Source organism: Xyrauchen texanus, chromosome 46 (assembly GCF_025860055.1).
Source record: "Xyrauchen texanus isolate HMW12.3.18 chromosome 46, RBS_HiC_50CHRs, whole genome shotgun sequence".
In the NCBI taxonomy this organism is placed as follows: Eukaryota; Metazoa; Chordata; class Actinopteri; order Cypriniformes; family Catostomidae; genus Xyrauchen; species Xyrauchen texanus.
Window position 1 is genome coordinate 12,218,796 of NC_068321.1, and position 21,199 is coordinate 12,239,994.

A 21,199-nucleotide genomic window follows, 5' to 3' on the forward strand; every position below is an offset into this window, starting at 1 on the left:
GTTTTCCTTGACAAGAAAGCAAACATGGTTTTTGATATTAACAGGACATAAAGCTATAAATAGATATAACCTGCTTTTGTGACATCCATTGTGCAGGTCATTCCAGTACCACAGTTATGAAGTGTAATCAAATTCCCAGTGTCAAAGACACAATAAAAGCACACTGCATGTGTACTATATTAAACTGTAACACAAAACAAATGGAACATCTTGAATGTACATTTGGTGGTAGCACTCAGTGGAAAGCAGCCTTAATTCATGGAACAAGCATTCACCCTGTTATATTTATCTGATACAAGAAGACCAAACATGTTTTTGTCAACATTTAGCTAGAACATTTTTTTATTGCACAAATGGGCACCAAGACATTGCTGCAGAGGCAAAGTCCTTTTAACGTAACAGAAAATCCACATTGAAATATTTTGTGATTTGAACTCATCATACACATACTGTAGTGAAACCTCTGGTCATGTCAACCTCATGTTCATTTCTGAATAAAACTCAAAATAAAGTGCTTTCAAACATCTATACCCTCAATTCCTCCTCAACTTTCACCTTTCGAAAAATAAAACTTCACTACTCACATATAATTTTCCCATACAAATCATACTCTTTGTACATCAGGTAGCCTGTCAGTCCCGGTGGGAAAGGACCTGATTTTATGAACTTTGGGTCGCCAAGCCTGCATGGGGTCATCTCTCTCCTGATAACTAGTCTGCACAGGTGTTTCAGTGATCGAGGGTTTCCTGAAATATCCATACATCCATGAGTAATCATGTTACAGTGCTTATTTTTGTAAGTTTGTTAAAGGTACAGTGGCCCCAAAAGGTATTTGTGCATGTGCTTTCTTTCTGTATTGCTGTATTTGTTAATGTTACTCACCCAAAATTTCTGAAATTTCGGGCCACTCTTTATGCCTCTTCAGAACCATTTTCAGCTTTGAACAGATGGGAACACAACTGACATAGTCTAAGAGAACCTGCACGGCTTTTCCTGAGAACTGCACTAGCCAAGAGACGCTGATGAAATCACAAAACTAAACAGAAACAGAAGATAGAGACAGATGTCAGAGACGTTAGCATACAACAAAAAATTTCCTTCAGAGGTAAATCAAAAGTTTGTTTTTTCCAAAGCCTAATGAGTTGCCATGATGCATGCTGCCTACAGAGGCAGCTGCCTTCTAAGGCAGCATCCTAACTGGAACTTCAGACTGAAAGTGACTGATTTGGGAAACACTACATAGGCAACAACATCTGCACATACAAATACTGTAGTACTCACCTCACGTGATTGATTTCAATATTTTGATGTTAACATGTTGCTAAGCTATTGGCATCCAAAACAACATCAGCACAACATACAAATAGCACTCCTCAAGTGATTGATTTCAATATTTTGTGTTATATGTTAGCATGTGGCTAAGATATCACAGTGATACTCTAATGTTTATCCCCACATCAAACAGATAGCACCCCTTACGTGATTGATTTCAATGTTTTGATGTTAACATGTTGCTATATATCGACATTCAAAACAACATCAACATTTGACATTAGCATGTTGTTAAGCTTGCGCCATGATACTCTAATATGTAACCACACATCATACAAACAGCATTCCTTATGTGATTCATTTAAATATTTTGATGTTAGCATGTTGCTAAGCTATTGCTGTGATATAATAATATTTAAAAAATTATATATATACACAACAACATCTGCACATTATACAAATTTCACTTCTCCCATAATTCATTTAAATATTTTGACATTAGCATGTTGCTTAGCTATCGTAGTGATACTTTAAAGGGGACATATTATGCAAAAAACACTTTTTCATTTTATTTTTACATAATTATGTGTCCCCAATGTGTGTAGACAACCACAAAATATGGTAAATGGTGAAAGAAATACTTTCTTTCCTTTCCCCATCAATAAAAAACAGTGTCTCTGAATGAGCCGTTCAGGTTTGCAGCCCCTTATGACGTCAAAAGGGGAAAGGTACCGCCTACAGCTAGCGAAGAGATCTTTCTGAGTAGCTTAGATCCGCCCTCATTAAAACCTGAGCGAGCAGCGAACAGTCCGCCATTTTTATTTCCACACTTCTGTCGCTTGTGCACACAAGGCTGGATTTACTTCAAAGCTAAGGATCAACGATGGATCGATACCAACTCTCCATGACCCAACTTCAGATTTGCAAATCGTAAGTTTCGCACTTAATACTATTTTAATGTTTGCAATTTGGCTTTCTGAATTTGCTTGTTTGCACATTGCAGGAAAAGAGGCTTGTTGTGAAAACATTTTGCTTTATGTAATGTAGCAACTAGCCCTTAACTACCTTATTCCATAACAATGAAGCTGTAGCTCCATTTCAGTTACGATATAAACTGATTGGTGTCCTCCAAAGTCCCGCTTGTGTGGTCATGCATTGAAGATTTTCCATGTAATAAAACCGGTCATTATTTAAAAAAGTTTATGAAATGATAGTGATATTTTTGAAAACTTCAGCAGTTTTTCATATTTCATAACTTGACCTTTGTTATACAAAATACAATAAGATGATTGACTTAGTGTGTTCTCCAAGTTATTTATCATTTTGTTGTTGCCGGGGTATCCATGTCACCAGCAGGAAAGGCACAGCCCACTTCCAGAAAGGGGTGTGGGGAGCAGCAGCTCCTTTGCATTTATAGCTACAGACACTAAAACAGCCTGTTTGGAATAGGGCTACAGAACAGGGGTATACTGTAAAGGCATGGTAGAATAAAGGATCTGTGAGGTATTTTGAGCAGAAACTTTACAGACAAATTCTGGGGTCACCTGAGACTTATATTACATTGTGTAAAAAGGAGCATAATTATGTCCCATTTAATATACATAAAAATACATAGCACACTATTGGGTAAAATAGCCAATTATTAATTAAAACAAATATGTATTAATTTAAATATAAGTATATTTATAATCAACATTTCTCTTGCGTTGTTTAAATTGGACGTTTTATACTGAGCTAGTTGCAATGCATTCTGGTATAGTATATTGGCTGGTTTTTATAGGGGGTTTGGGCACTTTAGCTGGTCGGTCTAGACCACCTCAAGACCAGACTGGAAGACCAGCTAGAACAGCTTAAATCAGCACACAGCTTAGGCTAGGTTAAGCTGGTTTTATTGGCAGAGAACTTAAAATACTGCAAATGGGAGTCTCATGGGCACTACACGAGGGTTGAGGATCTTGTAATACGTTGATAGATCACTTCCATGGAGGCAAATTTCACTGAGTTGGTTACAAGAGTTATGGATGTTGAGAAACGGATCAATTAACTGGAATCATCGGAGAGGGAATTTGCTGCTTGAGGACTTGAATGACTTGGAGAATCGTAATCGGCGAAACAACGTCTGAATTTTTGGAATTCCTGAGCATGAGGAAGACTGAGATATGGTAAAATTCCTGCTCGACATAACAGGTCTTAAGCTGGAAATAGAGCGGGCTCACAGAGTTCCGGCTCGGAGATCCATGGAGGGAGACCCGATCAATGCTGGCCAAATTTTTTAGATTAAACATCCAATAAAGATCTTGTGTTACGCGAGGCGAGGAGTAAAGGAAGGCTTTCCCACACTTTGCGAATTCGAAAAGAGAAATGTGATCGATTCAAGGAATTTAAGAAACAGGAGTCACGTGATGCCATGCGAGGAGCAGACGTGCAAACGGCGAGCTCTGCACACTTTGCTAGTTTTTAATAATTTTATGTCATAAACCAGTGAGATTCGTTATACCCTGCTATATATCTGTTCTTTGAAGTCATCATGTCAAAGAATTCAAAATCCTCAGGCTCTGGATATATTAAAAGACACACGTGCTCAAGCTGAATCCTCAGACAGGACTGCAGACTAGAGACTCGGTTTGGACGGTGCAGCGGGAGAAATCTAGAGGCAACTGTCCAGCATGTCTGTGATGCTAATGAAGGTTGTAGCTGACTTGGAGGATCTTTCTGTAATACGTCGATCGATTAAGGTGATGGACACAAAATTCTTTGAGTTGGTTACAAGAATCAGGGAAGTTGAGAGACGAATTGTGTGCCTGGAGTCATCGGAGAGGAAATTCGCTGCTAATCCGGTAACGGCCAAGATAGATTTCGAACGAGTTTCGGATTTGGAGGATTTGTTGAACTGCAGTAGGCAAAATAACGTCCGAATTGTTTGTATTCCTGAGCATGAAGAAGGCAGAGATATGGATTTGCATGTCTACATTTCTACAGAGATTGTCTCTCTCCATGTGAATGGGTTGGGGCACCCCAAAAAAAGAAGGAAGTTTATTTATTTTCTTAAACGTAAGAAATATAATCTTCAATAAATGCATCTTTCCCTGCAGGAAGCTGAAAAGTTTGGGAAGATATGGGGTGGACATATTTCCTTTAGTGCTGGCTCAAGTAAGAGTAAGAGCAGGGAGTCATTACATTGATAAGTAAGCATCTACAATTAAAATATCTCAAACACAGCAAAGATAAATTAGGAAGAGTCATTATAGTTTTAGCAGAAATTCAGAGTCAAAGCTTGATTTTGGCTAATATTTACGCACCTAACGTTGATGATCAGGGCTTTTTTATAGATCTTGAAGTGATGTTGCAAGTTGCTGGCACCACTCAATATATATATAATATTGGGAGGAGACTATAATCTATTGATGGACTCAGTCCTTGATCATAGTGAAGCAAAAGTGTGTAAGCCCCATGGAGCAACATTGTTCACAGTATGTGATTGTTAGACTTTTGAACCCATCTGAGAGGGACTATACATTATTTTAATCAGTCCAAAAGATTTACTCTAGAACAGATCATGTTTGAAAGTATATCTATTTTTAATGTTTTATTTATTTTTATATATAATTATATTAAAATGTTTTATGTTCTAATTGTTGGTGACCACTTTAATACGTGTTTGTTTCAGGTGGGGGGTGTGAGGGGAATGTTCAGGGGGAGGGGTTTAATGTATACAATTGATTCCATATTTTATGTTATGGTTGTATGATTTATGTCTGGAATCAATAAAAACTATTTATAAAAAAAAAATTAATACTGCAAATGTAATTATTGTAATTGGAAAATAGCAATTATGTAGGTGGAAAACTCACTGGGATCTTCTCGTTGGTATGTTCTGAGCGGTGACCCCATGTGGAATCATGATGACAACTAAAGCATTTTTCCGCATTATAACCACTGTTTAGCAGCAGCCGCATCATCATTTCATCCTTCAGGCAGTACTGTAGCGCAGTAGGGAACACTGTGTCATTGACCACTGTGAAGAAACAGTTCACATCCGCATGTTTGGCCAGGAGCATCTTGACAATCTCGTACCTCCCAGCCCTAACTGCCACTAAGAGGCAGCGCAGAGGATCCAGCTCAGTTTGGGCTCCTGCATTTAACAGCACCTGGGTGCAGGTCACATCTCCATTGGAGACAGCAAAGTACAAGGCGGTCTGTCTCATGTCCCCATAGTTCTCGGAGATGTGAGTGTCTAGGAGAGCATTAACATCAAAGCATTTGTCCACTAGGAACTCCAGGCACTGGACATGGCCTCCATCTGCTGCTGAGTGAATGGGGCTCTGGCCTGAGAGATGGAGAGCTTTCCTTGTGGTTATGGGTATTAGCATTCTCAGCGCACTGAAAAGAGATTGTATAAATATGGATGTTGCTTATGAATCGAGATTTTATTTTTGTGTCCAACATCCATCCAAATCTTGAAAAGCTAATCATGTCTCCAGTTATCTTCGACTTGGAAGATCGGGGGTTAGAAAATTGGCAATGTAGAATATAGAGTATTTGCATCTTTATTTAACTTACAGGTAATGCCCTTCATAGGCTGCGTGGTGGATGGGAAGCTGTGAAGAAAGATTAGCGATGTTAGGATTGGCCCCATGTTGAAGAAGAAGCTCAATGCAGTCAGGATTGCCAGAACCAGCAGCATCAAATAGCACACTGTCCCCATTTGGTGCCTGAGCGTTTACATCGCCACCTATTGGTAGGGAGGACATCATTGTGTTAGTTCTCTGATTTAAAGGGTTAGTTCACCCCAAAATAAAAATGTCATCTTTCGTCCTTTCATGTTGTTATCTCACCCTCATGTTGTTCCAAACCCAAATGTCTTTCTTTTAAGCAAAAATTAGAAATTGGGCAGAATGTTAGGGATTAATAGCCTCAGTCACCATTTTGCCTTAAATCTCCTTTTTTGATCAACAGAATAAAGTTATACGGATTGAAAAAAAAAAATTGAAACTGCGATAATGCATATGTCACTTTTCTCCCCACTTTGGAATGACAATTCCCAATGTCCTATAAGTCCTTGTGGTGGCGTAGCAATCCAGGTGATGGAGGACTAATCTCAGTTGCCTCCGCATCTGAGACCGTAAATCCTAGCATCTTATCACATGGCTTGTTGAGCCCATTACACGGAGAGGTAGCGCGTGTGGAGGCTTCACTCCATCCACCGCGGCATCCACAACTCACCACAGACCCCACAGAGAGTGAACCACATTATAATGACCATGAGGAGGTTACCCCATGTGATTACCCTCCCTAGCAACCGGGCCAGTTTGGTTGCATAGGTGACCTGGCTGGAGTCACTCAGCACGGGATTTGAACTCGCAAACTCTAGGGGTGGTAGTTAGTGTCTTTACTCACTGAGTTACCCAGGCCCCACATATTGGAAAATACTAAATTATACTGGGCAAACACGCTTTTTTTAATTTGCTTTAAAATTATTACAAAATGCACTATACGTTTTTGTTTTGCTAAGGTGTTTATTTGGTGGTATTTCTACTGTTCGCTTACATCCATAAAAGTCTTGTCCTAGGAGTACTCAGCTAGTTGAGAAAGTTTCATGGTTTGTTAAAACTAATAGTGGGTGTGGTTTGGACGTGACTTTCTTTACAATCACATATGCCTGCTGAGAAGATTGTAGCTATGTTACTATCTTAACATTAAACATTTTAAACTTTAAAGCACGTCTCTCTGTGTTCAAAAGTACACTTTTTCTATATGATGCTAGAGTTCACAAAGACAAAGTGGCCCTGACATGCATGTAGAGAGATTTCAGTGTTGTCGGCAAAAGTGATAAGGGCTCTGTGGCAAGTTCCATAAGGCAAAGAAGTTACACAGCGCTAAAGGCGGCAATTCTTCGAGAGAATGATCTGCTTATTGGCATTATCCCTTAACGTAACCCTCACTGAACTAATTCTAAAACAAAACTGTGCATGCTTTGTTCACCAAGGATGCTTTAGTTCCTTCAGGACAAAAAAGTTGGCTTCTTTTATTAGGCTTAAATGACAACAGAATTGTACTATTTGGGTGAAATCTCCCTTTAATATAAAAAGTTTGCATATACCAACATGACCCCCTGAGTATCTAGACTTTTTGCTCTATATTCTTCCGTCAAGAATTTGCAATTAAATGTAACCTTGTTGTTGCTCCGGTCAACTAGTATTACCGTAGTGAATCAGGATATCCAGTACTTCTGCTTGGGCGTACTCTGCAGCAATCGCCATGGCCGTTACTCCATTATGGTCTGTCTCTGAAACGTTTCCTCCATGTTTTAACATGAGCTGAAGGATGTCAATACAGCCCACTTTGGCCGCCTCGTGAATGGCTGTCCATTTTTTAAGGCAGGCTTGGTTCACCGATGCTCCCCGTGATAAAAGAGTATAAGCAATTTCAAACGAGTCTGTTCTTACAGCTGAAACATATAGCATGGGAACTCATTTTAAAAGCCATAGGGATAGCATAGACCTTTGAAGTTCTACTAAATTTATATCTAGGTAAAAAGAATATTTCAAATACAAGTACCCAGTAATAGAGGAGACTCATTCTTGCTGTTGGTCTTATTAGGTGAAGCTCCATTCTCCAGCAGGGTCCTAACAATCTCCACCAGCCCAGCTTGTATAGCCAAAATCAATGGTGTCTCTCCTTCTGCAGTTTCCTCCTCTAAAGTTAACCTGTAAGAAGCTATTTTCAACCAAACCACTGAGCATAGCAATTTACATGACCATAAATTTAACATAATTCCTAATAAAGAACCATGAAAAAAGTTATGTAAAGATTTTGAATAAGATGATTTAAATATGTGATGCCAGTGATATGTTATGATAAAAAAAAATGTATGTCTGAAGAAGGTTGCATGATGGAAAAATAAGTGATGAAAGAATAAAAGATATTAGCCCCTCGGGAACAGGTCGTAAAAAACGTTTCCTTTGAGATTTTGACTGGTCGTAATTCCCAAACCCGAATTTCGGACCAGTCTCGTTTGAAAGGTCTCCCAGAGACCTCTCAAACGAGTCTGGCCTCGACTTCCTAGCACCTCGGCCACTCGGGTAGAAACCACCCCGGAGATGCCAAAGATACAGTAGTAGACTTTTACTCTATCTCACCATAAAGTACCATCTCCAACACCTGCACAGACTGCTGGACCACAGCCCTATGAAGTGGGTACCATCCCCTGCTATCCACCTCAGTGAATGCAGCAGGATAATCAGCAAGATCCTGAAGAGCGAATAGGTCACCTACGGGGCCAGATAAAAAGCGCAGAGCTGCATATCATTTTTATTTAATGCATAATTTACATGCAAGAAAGTTTTTACTTTCTTTGTGGGGTCTTACAGTCTGATATAACAGTAAAAATCGGGTATTCAAACTCTATTTAAAATTGGAAATAAACCAATTTATTGGATTTTTTATTTTAATTTGACATTATATAAGATATATTTAATGTTCTGAACTATTTCTAAGTCAATAATCAAAAGAAAGCAAATTTGTGACTTTCACCATGTTAACTTTTGCACAGAGGGTCGGATTTCCTTGCTTCCATTGAAGCTCACAAAATGTTCTTTGAAACATTCTCAAATCATGCTGGATAACATGGTTCATCAGTTTTTGCAGAAACGTATGGAGTTCATGCCAGCTCAAGTGCATGCTGTCTCTAAAGCAAAAGGGGAAATTCAAATTGATATGCTTTTTGAAATAGTAAAATTTTCACCAGAGGTCAGAATTTTGAGCTTCAATGTAAATTCTGTCATATTTCTGAGTTAAGGTTTTTACAGCAAGCATAAAATCATATATTTAGGGGAAAATTACGTATTTCACCTCGGAAAATTGCATCCAAGATCTTTTGATTTTCCACACTGGAAGTTTTAGAAAGATAGAAAAATTAGAGGGAGCATGACAGGCAATATATATAAATATATTTTTTCTATCTTATGTTTGCTATATTTCAAGATTCTAAAAGCATTATTCTGAGCATCACACCTTCCGAAGAAGGTAATGTCTTTCAAAGATTCTTGAATGCCCAGTTGGATAGCAGCATCGAGAAGCTCCTCATCTTCATCAAGGTCATCTGATGGATCCATTTTTTCTGGAGGTAAATATACATTTATATATGTATATATATATATATATTAAGTTTTCATGCTATGTTCTGATTATGTTATAACATTCTTCTTGGAAAGTGTACTATTGTTGTTTAAACCAATAAGAAATTCAGAGAAAATTTTACATGACATAACAATCACAGGAATGTGCATTTCCAGTGACCAGTCAATTTCCAGAAAGAGGATTCTGCAGCATTTAAGAGGAATTCATATATCTGTGTCATTCAAGGTAGTAGTTTTCACAGAAACTTTAAGGGTTTTACATGTTTACAGCTGTCACAATAGAACAGAGAATTTTCAACCTTTACACCGCTAGTACATCTATGCATAAGTTTCAAGGAAATGCTGAACTTGGGCATGCACAACCAACACCTTCCCTGCCACTTCCACTGAATTGTTCATGCTTCACTCAACAGTAAACAAAGGCTTTAATCTCACCTTGTGAAATGTAGTTCCTGTGAAATCACACGTCTTGCACCACTGTGCCAGTAGTTTAGCTTGACCCAATCTAGACTGCAGCCACCCCCTTGCCCAAAACAGCAACACACATGTGTCTAATTTTGGCTTTCACCTGCTCTGGTTACTGCCATGCACACCAAGTCAAATGTTACTGTATTATTACTCATACATGACCCCATTTTTCAAATGATAATGTTTATGATAATGATATGCAATAATAAGTATTTTAGGCTGTGCAAATAAGCACCAGATTTTACTCTGATTTGATATGATGGCTGAAATAAGAGGGTCAAAACACCCAAAAATGTACATCTAGCCTGAGTCACCATTCACTTTCATTATATGGAGAGCAAATAAAAAATAAATAGCTTCAGCCGAATACACAAGACCTGATTGCACTGATTTTATACTTTGCACAGTCTTCAGGCAATGTTTATAGCCTTCTATAAATGTGCTGTAACTGACCCCATTTGAGTTCAGCTACTGATATAATGTATGCACAGTGAAAGCATAACTTTACAACTGGGGAAAGCCCAGACACACTGAAGAATATAGTCACCATATGATAAATTAATAACCTTCAAAACTAAGAGGAGGTCTTGGAAACAAGTCTCACATTCACTTGAAAAAGCCTTGAATAAATACTTCAATTGTCTTAAATGTTTAATCTTTCACAGGTCTTGGGCAAGAAGTCTGTTTTCAGTGCAAATGAAAAGGAAAAAAAGGAATTAAAATGGACAAGGAAAGGATATGGAAGGATAGGACTTGAAGAATGTGAGTGCAAATATAAAAAAAGAGTTTACAAATTAACAGCTCAAAGATACATTTGTAAATAAAAATCCTAGTCACACATTTAGTAATTAACCCTCCCATGGTCTTCGGTCATTTTTTACTGGAATCATGTTTGCTGATTTAATAATAAAAATAGCTTCCTTTATCTGAGCGGTACAAGAATTTGTGACTTTTCATCTGCTTGCTATCTGACCATACAACAAAAAAAATAACTTTTTGGGCATGATTCGATAAGTCTAAGTGGTTGTTTAAAAATAAATAAATAAATAAAAAGAGAGAGAGAGAGAGAGAGAGAGAGAGACCTTTTGTCTTCACGGTCAAAAATGGCCAACCATTGAATATGAATGGGAAAGACTATAACACAGAGCTATTTTTTTTATCTGTTAAAAACTATAAATAATTCAGCCATAGAACCGAAAAAAACACACAGAAATTAAAGACTGAGACTCTAAAAAATCTAGAGTGCAAAACACACTCACACACACACACACACACACACACACACACACACACACACACACACACACACACTTACACAAATATAAACTGTTAAGACTATAACAGAGAGCATTGTTTTTAAAAGTATCAAATAAAACCAATAAATCAGCCACTATGCTTAACACACACACACACACACACACACACACATGTTGTGTTTCCATGTTTTATTGGGACTTTCCATAGACATAATGACTTTTATACTGTATAAACTTTATATTCTATCCCCTAAACCTAACCCTACCCCTAAACCTAACCCTCACAGAAAACTTCCTGCATTTTTACATTTTCAAAAAACATAATTTAGTATGATTTATAAGCTGTTTTCCTCATGGGGACCGACAAAATGTCCCCACAAGGTCAAACATTTCGGGTTTTACTATCCTTATGGGGACATTTGGTCCCCACAAAGTGATAAATACACGCTCACACACACACACACACACACACACACACACACACACACACACACACACACACACACACACACACAGTTGTGTTTCCATGTTTTATGGGGACTTTCCATAGACATAATGGTTTTTATACTGTACAAACTTTATATTCTATCCCCTAAACCTAACCCTACCCCTAAACCTAACCCTCACAGAAAACTTTCTGCACTTTTACATTTTCAAAAAACATCATTTAGTATGATTTATAAGCTGTTTTCCTCATGGGGACCGACAAAATGTCCCCACAAGGTCAAACATTTCGGGTTTTACTATCCTTATGGGGACATTTGGTCCCCACAAAGTGATAAATACACGCTCACACACACACACACACACACACACACACACACAGAGTGAAATAAAGTTGTGTGGACAGTATCCCAAGAGACATTAAACCAGCATGGTGTGCAAAAATTCCATCTGTGAGGTACATGCCATCATAACAACATACTGCAATGAATCAAAATATTGTTTGATATTTTTTATACATTTATTGTTTTTCATTATTGCTGTTCACCTCACTGACTTAAAACTGTTTACAAAATACATTTTTACAATAAAAAGTTTGAAAAGTTGCAAAATGTTTACTCTGATTCTTCTGCTTTATATTCATATTAAATTTTTCAGTTTATTTACTGCAAAAACTGACACTTCAAATAAATTATAAATTGCTAAACTTTGACAAATAATAGTTTGATCATTTCTAAATATATATCCAAATGCATAACTTGTCATCAAATATAAAATGAGTTTACAATAAGCAATAAATAAGACTGCAACAGCAGTCGACACAGAATACTGCAGTCATGTTATTTATAATTTGTCCACCAGAAAGCAGAAATCTGCCTCCAATACATGACACATTCTCATATTTTCTGTTTCAACTTATAGAAATGTGTTTTTTACTTTAATAAAGTTTCATAAATGTGCTTATTTGCATGTGAAAATTAATGGTAAAATTCATAAATGTACATGTAAATAAGATCAGTATAGAATAAAGTCTTAAAAGAAGTGCATCATTTTATTGTTATCACTTCACAGAAGAAATTGCATTATTTTCATCATCAAAAATGACCAGGAGGACCAAAGGTAGGGCTCATTTATGAAGATCATAGGAGGGTTAAGACAATATTTTATAGAAATTTCATTGTCAAAATAATGAAAGGACAGGCAAAATTACAAATTCTGTAGTTCTGATTAAAAAGCCTCTATAAGGTTTTTGGGTTTAGAGACTATAAAACAAAGAATAAAAATAAGCACTAGAGACTTCATAAAAGTACTCTGGCTTTGTCAAACTGACATAATAATGAAAAAGATTTTAAATATTAATTTAACATCCAAGGCTCATAAAAAAATCACTTGTTTTCACTGAACACAATGTTGAATAAACACAATTAGCATTTCTATAGTTTTAAAATGTATTCCATCATGTAGGCTAATTCAAATTAGGGAGAAGGTTGTTGTAGCACTCATTTAGAATCCAAAGTACTCTTAATGCACAAACGTGGTAATAATGTTCAATCAGTTGTTTACGCAATTGACAACCAGGTACTATATGTAATGTCTAATGAAAGAACTTTTAAGACAGTAAAACTTGTGGAAAAATGAACCATTTGGAAAACCATAAAGATAATATTCCTTCATTTCAGATCATCTTTCTTGTGTAGCAGAAGATGGCTGCATCTGAAAGCTGAAAATTGCTACATTTGGAGGATGTATAAGCAGGTTGGTTAGGCAACATATGGAAATCCAGTATTTGTGTCACATCCTGTCTACTAAGACACCTTCATCTGGTCAATTTTACAGTAAAGTTACTGTAGCCTTTCTGTCAGTTTGAACCAGTTTGGCCATTCTCCATTGAACTCTCTCATCAACAAGGCGTTTCCGTATGCAGAACTGCCAGTTTGTGAGTGTTTTTTGTTTTTGGAACCATTCTGAGTAAACTCTAGAGACTGTTGTGTGTGAAAATCCCAGAAGATCAGCAGTTACAGAAATATTCAAACCAGCCCATCTGGCACCAACAATCATACAATGGTCAAAATTACTGAGATCGTTCTTGTTAATGTGAACATTAACTGAAGCTCCTGACCCATATCTGCATGACTTTATGCACTGCACTACTGCCACATGACTGATTAGATAATCGCATGAATAAGTCAATGTACATGTGTCCTAATAAAGTAGTCGGTGAGTGTATATATAATACAATACAAATATACATAATGCATAATAACTTCTGCAGATAAAATTAGACGTTGGTTATGTTAAATTGTATTATACTCTATGGTATAACCGGTAAGTATCATAATGTTGTAACTGTGGTAACAATTATTAATGAGAAGTAATGACGTACTATACAGCATATTATGAGACATTACGAATGCATTATAATGCATTTATAATACCTTGACAATGCATTATAAACATGGGCTTCAAAAAAATTGTTACGTAAATAGTGGATCATTAGATGTTACGTTATGATGCATTGGAAGGCTGTCCGAAACCAGCGTCCTTACGAGGTGCCTTCAGATGCAAATTACGTGTAAAGCCATGGACTAACTGGGCATGGAGGCATTAAGACAGCTGGCTAAGCTTTCCGATGCAGCCAATGTCTAATTGGAGGTTGAAAGGAATCCATTCTGCTGGTGTAACATAGGCTTTAATAGTTGTAAGAGTTGTGACTTTATGACCTCCAGACATCTGGTGCTTCAGGGGTTGTATGTTGCCTGAAATAAAGCCAATCTTCATTAATCTGCCTTTCCTGATATTAAAAAATCGTCTATCTTTAGAAAAGTGATATTATGTATGGTAATTTTGGTACTGTAAGCTATTGAGAAATGTCTTCATATATTACATGTAAACCACAATTAGACTTTTTATATATACAGTATATACTGTATATATATATAAACTGGCTATGCAAATGAATATATAAATGTGCAAATAACTGTGTTCTCTGAACCCTGAGAACTTGTGTTCTTTGAAATCATGCATGATGTTGCATATGTCTGCCCACTGTCTTGTTGCTCCAGAATACATCTGAGATGTGAGAATGTACTGTAGCTGACATACTGCACTCTAGCAGAATCAGAACCAATCTTCCAGACAGGTGAACCAGATAGCACACTTATGATGTCTCAGATCTATGAGACAAAATGAACAAAATCTTTTCCCCTTTTACCATTATCTGTAGCATTTATCTGGCATTGTTTTTCTCCACTTTGAAATGTGACTTCCTTTGAACATGTTATGAATAAATAAAGTATCTAGCTATATTCCAATAAGACGCTTCACTGTCTACTCTACTGCCAAGCCAAAGGCAACATCATAACATCATGGAACCTCTGGCAGCCATTCTCAAAGGATCACTCACTTGAGCAAAAATGCACAGCACAAACAAATATTTGGAAATTGGATGCTAAACATAACCATGTCTAGCTAGCAAATGTGTCACAATGAGTTCTAATTATATCAAAGGCCTAAGTTGTCTGTAATGCATTCACATGAGATGGACAACTTTTATCTGTCTCTATTTTGACACTCAAACTCAATTAAAATGTCCCAAAACAGCCCTAATCCAATTTGCACATTAACACCAGTGTTGGTTCTTTATTACAGTAAAATAGCCTACCACAGGTGCCCCAGGTGACTCATGTGGTACTTACCATTGGGATGTTTGATTCAGTTCAGCGAATCGATTCATTCAAAAAAATGATTTACCGATTCTAGAGTTATAACTCAGAAGTGTTCCCAGTCCAAGAAGTAGCCTATCTGTCAATTTGTTTTTCATTTTTGTAGTAATTGCTATATTTTATTACTACATATTTGATTTGGTTATATAGACCAATCATGTCAAACACTTTGCCAACTTTGGCTACATATGCTAAAGGTACCAAAATTGAGCTATCATGGAGTTTTTAGATGACCAAGGTAATGCCATGTTCTTGGTATGAATCATGCTAGTGTCATGACATTCTTGAAGCTCCTTTTGAGTTCCATATGTAATGCCATTGATGTCTGTGGTAAATGCCAATGATATGCTAATGCAAAGGTAGGCTATAGGCCAATCCTTTGGCAACTTCACAGCTTACGTCACACATGGAAGTGGTGGCAGAAATCATCCACAAACAGGAATGTTTTACCATATTTCGTAAAAAAAAAAAAAAGGGTTCTTGTGGACAACTGTGGCTTCAAACCATCAATGGAGCTGACTGGACTGAAGAGATCATTTCAACTCACTGCTTTGTGGCAAACATACAAAGTGAACATTATTATGTTATTAACTGATATCATTATAATAATTTTATAGCTAAGAATATTTGTATATTTTTGATGGATTTGTGACGTTCTTTCGTTTAATCTTCTAATCTGCAGGTGTGAAAAAGTTCTTAGAAAGTATGGATAGGGCCTACTGAGTGAAGTACAAGTATCTAGTCAAAAACATTCTTAAGTGATAGAAAAAAAGTATTCACATTAAATTGCACTTAAGTATTAAAAAATTAAAAAGTAACTTATTTAGCTACAATGAAATCAAAGAGGAGATTGTGTGAGAATGCTGTTAAATTCGAATTCCCCCAATAACATTCACAACCTGGTAAAAGAATCATGTTACAATAACTACATTTTTGCTAAATTATTTTTATGTGGCTTGTTGTACATAATACATCAATTTCCTGGTGGATAGAACACTAGAATTGCTAAAACAACAACAACTTGTATCCCCTTTCACTCAGTTCAAGAGTAAAACGGCAGATTATAAGTTCATAAACACATACTTTTTGCTATGTTCCTCACATAATGCTATCTTATGACATATAACCACTTTTACTATAGTAAACTGATAGAGTGTTGCGTATGCGATACAAATGACCGGGGTGCGAGTCCTGAAGAGCACACAAGCTATTTAATCAGCTGAAAGTGTCATAGAAACACTACAAAATGACATGGATGCTTCAGAAATTGTGTTTTTCATGTCACATTAGCTTTTTCTGACACTATTGATTAGCATTAAGATTTAAGGTTTAAGGTAGGGGGGGTCAGTCTCGATAGAACATTAACCTTAAGCATATCTCTTCATGAGAACATGTCACTCGCTTTTAGCATCACAGTGGACATTTCACTTTGAGACTTATGAACCACATAATTTTATTTTGCAAGAAGGTTGCCATAGTCACCTAATATTTGTTTCATGGGAGAAGGCACTCACAAATTTTTATATCAGAACATCCAGCCCCCTTGAGACATAAAGATAAAAAAAACTAATTCAAAATCAAAATAAGCTTTGAAGAATGTTAGTAATGCTGGTTTTGTGAATTGTTTTCTGAGGTTAGCTACCAAACCTTGCTGTTTAGCAGATGGATGAATTCAACAACATTCATAATTAATGTTTACTCCGATTTCATTATTCTTTCTTATTATCATCATCATTGCTGAGTTTATAGTTATTATTATAATTAACAGTTGCCTAACAACAACAACAATAATAATAAAGCAAATAGTGAATAAAAATTAATAGATATGTTTGAAATATGAAGGCAAGTGTAGAAATAAATGACATGTACACATTTAACTATAAATGCTTTTTGTTTATATATATTTGCAACGTGAATGATATTTTTTGACTTTATAACTAACCAATCTGTAGAAGTAGCAGGCGATTAGAATAATCTTAGGACATTTTTCTCACCGCGCATAGTTTTGAATGAATGAAATCACATTAAGTCAGGCGGTCATATACGGTCTAGTCACACAAATATTTTAACATATCCAAAGCTCAAATCAGATCTGATATTCCACTTCTGCAGATGGTCGGAACTCCACACAAATGATCTGCAAAAATGTAGTGAAAATGTATAAAGTTATAAATAAAATTGTAAGGAGTAAAAAAAAAAAAGAATTATTAAAATATTTTCTTTAGATATATAAATATATATATATCGTTAACCAGCAGACAAGCTAATCCAGCACAAATTAGTGCATAAAAGGTCACCAAAATGAAGTATTTGAACCTCATAATTAAATACAAAAGGAGGAGAAAAACTGCAAAAGGGTCCACTTTTTGAAAAAAAGAACCCCCCCCCCTTTCAATAGGCTCTATGCACGTCGCAGTTCCGGGTTCGCGTGTACTAGGCTATCAACTTCCGGTTCAACTTCCTGTTTATACACAGACAGATATGGCTCTCTTTTATAGTCGTTGTCTTCAGGACTTACCTCGTCTGACGGTAAATGATGTAGACCGACTCATAAAAAAATCATGTGCTGCTCCTAACAGGTTTCGAGTGGTGTGATTTTGTTGTATGTGCGCAGGAGGACATGCTTGTTGAGCGTATATACAAAAATATTGATGTAATGCGCACCATTAGAGACCGAGCAGATCTGTTTTTTTTTTAACTCTACCTACTGAAGTGTTTGCATGTTTATGTCATTTTTAGATAACCAGTGAAGTATTTCTCAATTTCTACAATTGTACAAATGTTGCTTTATTTAATGACTGTGTGTTACAGTGTGGCCACATACCACTGGTGGTCCATTCAATTATAATATACAGCATTATATTTATTGTATTCTTATTTATTTACACTATAAACAATATTTACATATATACACAAAATACTCATATATATATATATATATATATATATATATATATACACACACATACTATATTTATACAATATAATATATACACCTATCTATTATATTACATTAGACATGTATATGTACATATATATATATTTAGATTTGTGTAGGATAGTTAATAAATACATATGTTATGCATTATGAAATTATAATAAAAAATGCATAAGGAAACACTGTCTTAGTTTTGTCTGTTGATCAGAGTTATGAACAGAGTGTGAAATCCATAGTTTTTACAAAAGTATATGTACAATATTTACATTTACCTTAGCACATTAACAAGGATGTGGCTCCATGCCTTGACAAGTGGTCCACATTGGTAGTTCACAAGCAAACATGCCACTGTAAACAGTTGGTTTATGCTACCAGAAATGGACAAGGGGAAGACTGTGTCAAACAACTTATGCTCCTTCACTCGACGGATAAGACGTTCAACATGTACCCTGAGCCTGGCCACAGACTGAGTGTGTGTCACTTCATGAGGTAGCATTTGTTTTCCCTTGGTCAGGAAAACAGGCCGGTGAACTTTGCATGGCACTAGGCTGTCAATTAAAAGCCCTTATCCACCATGATGGCCATGTCAGGAGTAAGAAGGTTAATGATCCCTGACTGTTTGAACAACTCCCTGTCACTTATAGACCCTGCATAGAGTCCAGACACAAATGTTATTGCACCATGAGGTGCCATTCCTATTAAAGCCTTGAATGTGCAGTGAGCCTTATAGTTTGAAAAAACCTCACTTTGTAATAGCAATGAGGAAGGTGTTTGGCAGCGGATATCAGTACAATCCAGGATAACCTGTGTGTCTCGGAAAAGATGAAATTCCTCTGGCAGATGGGCTCGTACTCTCTCTTTCGGCATCCAAATTCACACTGACCCCAGGACAAAGTACAGGAAGTTGGCCCAGGTTGTTATGATGCGGCTCACAGTGGCCTGATGTACATGGAAGTGATGACCAAGGTCCTTTTGCTTGAGGCCCAAAGCAAGATGCATCATGAACAGGAAGAACTCGTCTATTGCAGGAAGTGCCAGAGTGTTTCCAGCCTTCTAAGTGATCATGAGGGAGATTTGGGTCATCCCATTCTCGTGCCTTTCCCCATAAGTGCTGAACGATGATTTTGGCCCTTGTTGTGTAAGGGAGGATACAGCCAAGAGGATCGTACTGGCTAGCAAGAACTCTGTAAATATGGCGCATAGTTGGAATGGTAGGTTCAATGACTCTGTGCCTGTATCTTTTGGTATCTGTATGGCAGTTCCAGAGGAGGCCTAGTGTGGACTCTGAGGGATCAAGGAAAGGATGATGTGATAACAAGAGCTCCGTTTGTTCTGACCTGGCTTCAGGAGGTAGGTCATAGATGACCTGAGGATCATTACTAGCCCATTGTCTGATTTCGAAGCCACCAGAGGAGAGGGTAGAGCGCAGGCTATAAAGGAGATCTCTGGCTTCCTCTGGGGTCGTGAGACTCTGTAAACAGTTATCCACGTAGAAGTTATTGTGTATGGAATGGTGAATGCGGTCATCTGCCTGAGCATCTTTGATGATCCTCTGGAGGATGTAAATGGCACAGCAAGGGCTTGGGGTTGTGCCGAAGGGGAGAACTTGCCATTCATACACTGTTGGAGGAGCTTCACCGTGCAGGTCACGCCAGAGGAATCGCAGGAGAGGTTTATCCTGGGGTAATAGGCGCACCTGGTGAAACATTGATTTAATGTCTCCACTGATAGCAGTCCCAAGAAGGAGTGAAGGCCCAAGAATTGGTCCAGGAAGTAACTGTGAATTCAGACACTGATTTCGGTAAGAAAAGGAACAATCAAACACAATGCGATCTTTACCATTGTGATGCACAATGTGGTGAGGTATGAACCAGGACTCAGGGGCATCTTCTATTTCAGAGGATGACAGGTTCTTGACATACCCAGCATTAACCAATTTCTGGATCTCCTTGGTATAGGTCTCTGCCTGTTGTGGGTTTTGAAGGAGTCGCCTTTCACAGCTGCGGAGACGGGACATTACTGCCTTCTTGGGGGCCTTCAGAAGGGGCCAGGGGTCTACACGGAGGAGAGGTGCTGCATATCGTAGGGTGCCATCAATAGGTATTCTGATGGTTTGGGTCTCAAGCTGGTGCATTGCCTCTTGATCCTGTTTGGAACGAACCACATCTTTCATGCTTCTCTGAGGTAATGCATCAATCTGCCACAGCTTCTGGACATTATGGTGGATGTCATCAGGTGGGCATTTAAAGGAGATATAATGAGAACAAGTAGAAGGAAAGCTAGAGAGATCTCTTGCAGGACCCTGCAGTGTCCAGCCGAGCCGGGTCTTGATTGCTACAGGGGTTCCAGGAGGGCCTAATTTGACAGGTTGTGTTGGGATGATAAGATGTGTATGATCAGCCCCTAGAAGGAGAAGGGGTCTTACTTTATTAAGCTGTTTGAGAGGGAGCTGACAGAGGTGTGAGTAGCGCCGCTGGAGGGATTTCACCGGGTGAGAATGTTCTGACAAGGATAGCTGGTCTGCAGTAAAGGCTTGACTGATGACATAAGACTTGTTAGGATGTGCTTTAGGAATAAGGGTGAAGGATACAGAAGCTCCATTAAGAGTCTGGACATCCTGTCTCACAGTTCTCAGCTGTAGATTCTCAGATTTTCCTTTTAACTGAAGTGTTTGGGCAGCAGGGTGAAGGAGGATTGTTCTTTCGGACCCATCATCCAGTATGGCATAAGTATCTAAGTATCTGTCGCCATTGCGCAAGGTCACTTCAACTACCTTCAGTAGTACTTTATTACAGTCACTAGGGTGGTCAAGATATAGATTTTGCACTTGCCTCTGGTTAATGTTGCATAGGATATGTAGGTGTTTCCCGTTACACTGGCTGCAGCGTCCCTTCAAGTCACATTGGGTTGCAAAGTGGTCTCGTAAACATCGCCAACAACGTCTCCGTTCCTTGATCCAGT

The 21,199-nt window shown here is 37.6% G+C and overlaps 1 protein-coding gene across 3 annotated transcripts; it reads right to left on the reverse strand.

Moving 5' to 3' along the window:
• Positions 1 to 330: 330 nt before the first annotated feature.
• On the reverse strand, positions 331 to 9,956 carry asb15a (ankyrin repeat and SOCS box containing 15a). 3 transcript variants are annotated; one of them, XM_052119464.1, is made up of 10 exons: positions 9,846 to 9,956; positions 9,286 to 9,391; positions 9,124 to 9,161; positions 8,412 to 8,543; positions 7,831 to 7,989; positions 7,475 to 7,720; positions 5,833 to 6,004; positions 5,124 to 5,652; positions 883 to 1,036; positions 331 to 746 (listed from the first exon to the last, which is right to left on the reverse strand). In XM_052119464.1, the coding sequence occupies exons 2-10, from the start codon at positions 9,384 to 9,386 to the stop codon at positions 577 to 579; spliced, it is 1,701 nt and encodes a 566-aa protein (XP_051975424.1). In that variant the 5' UTR covers positions 9,387 to 9,391; positions 9,846 to 9,956; the 3' UTR covers positions 331 to 576. The 3 variants fall into 3 exon arrangements, with proteins under 3 accessions (XP_051975424.1, XP_051975427.1, XP_051975425.1); XM_052119467.1 differs by lacking the exons at positions 9,124 to 9,161; positions 9,846 to 9,956 and having other exon boundaries at positions 9,286 to 9,364; XM_052119465.1 differs by lacking the exons at positions 9,286 to 9,391; positions 9,846 to 9,956 and having other exon boundaries at positions 8,412 to 8,959; positions 9,124 to 9,149.
• Positions 9,957 to 21,199: the final 11,243 nt, after the last annotated feature.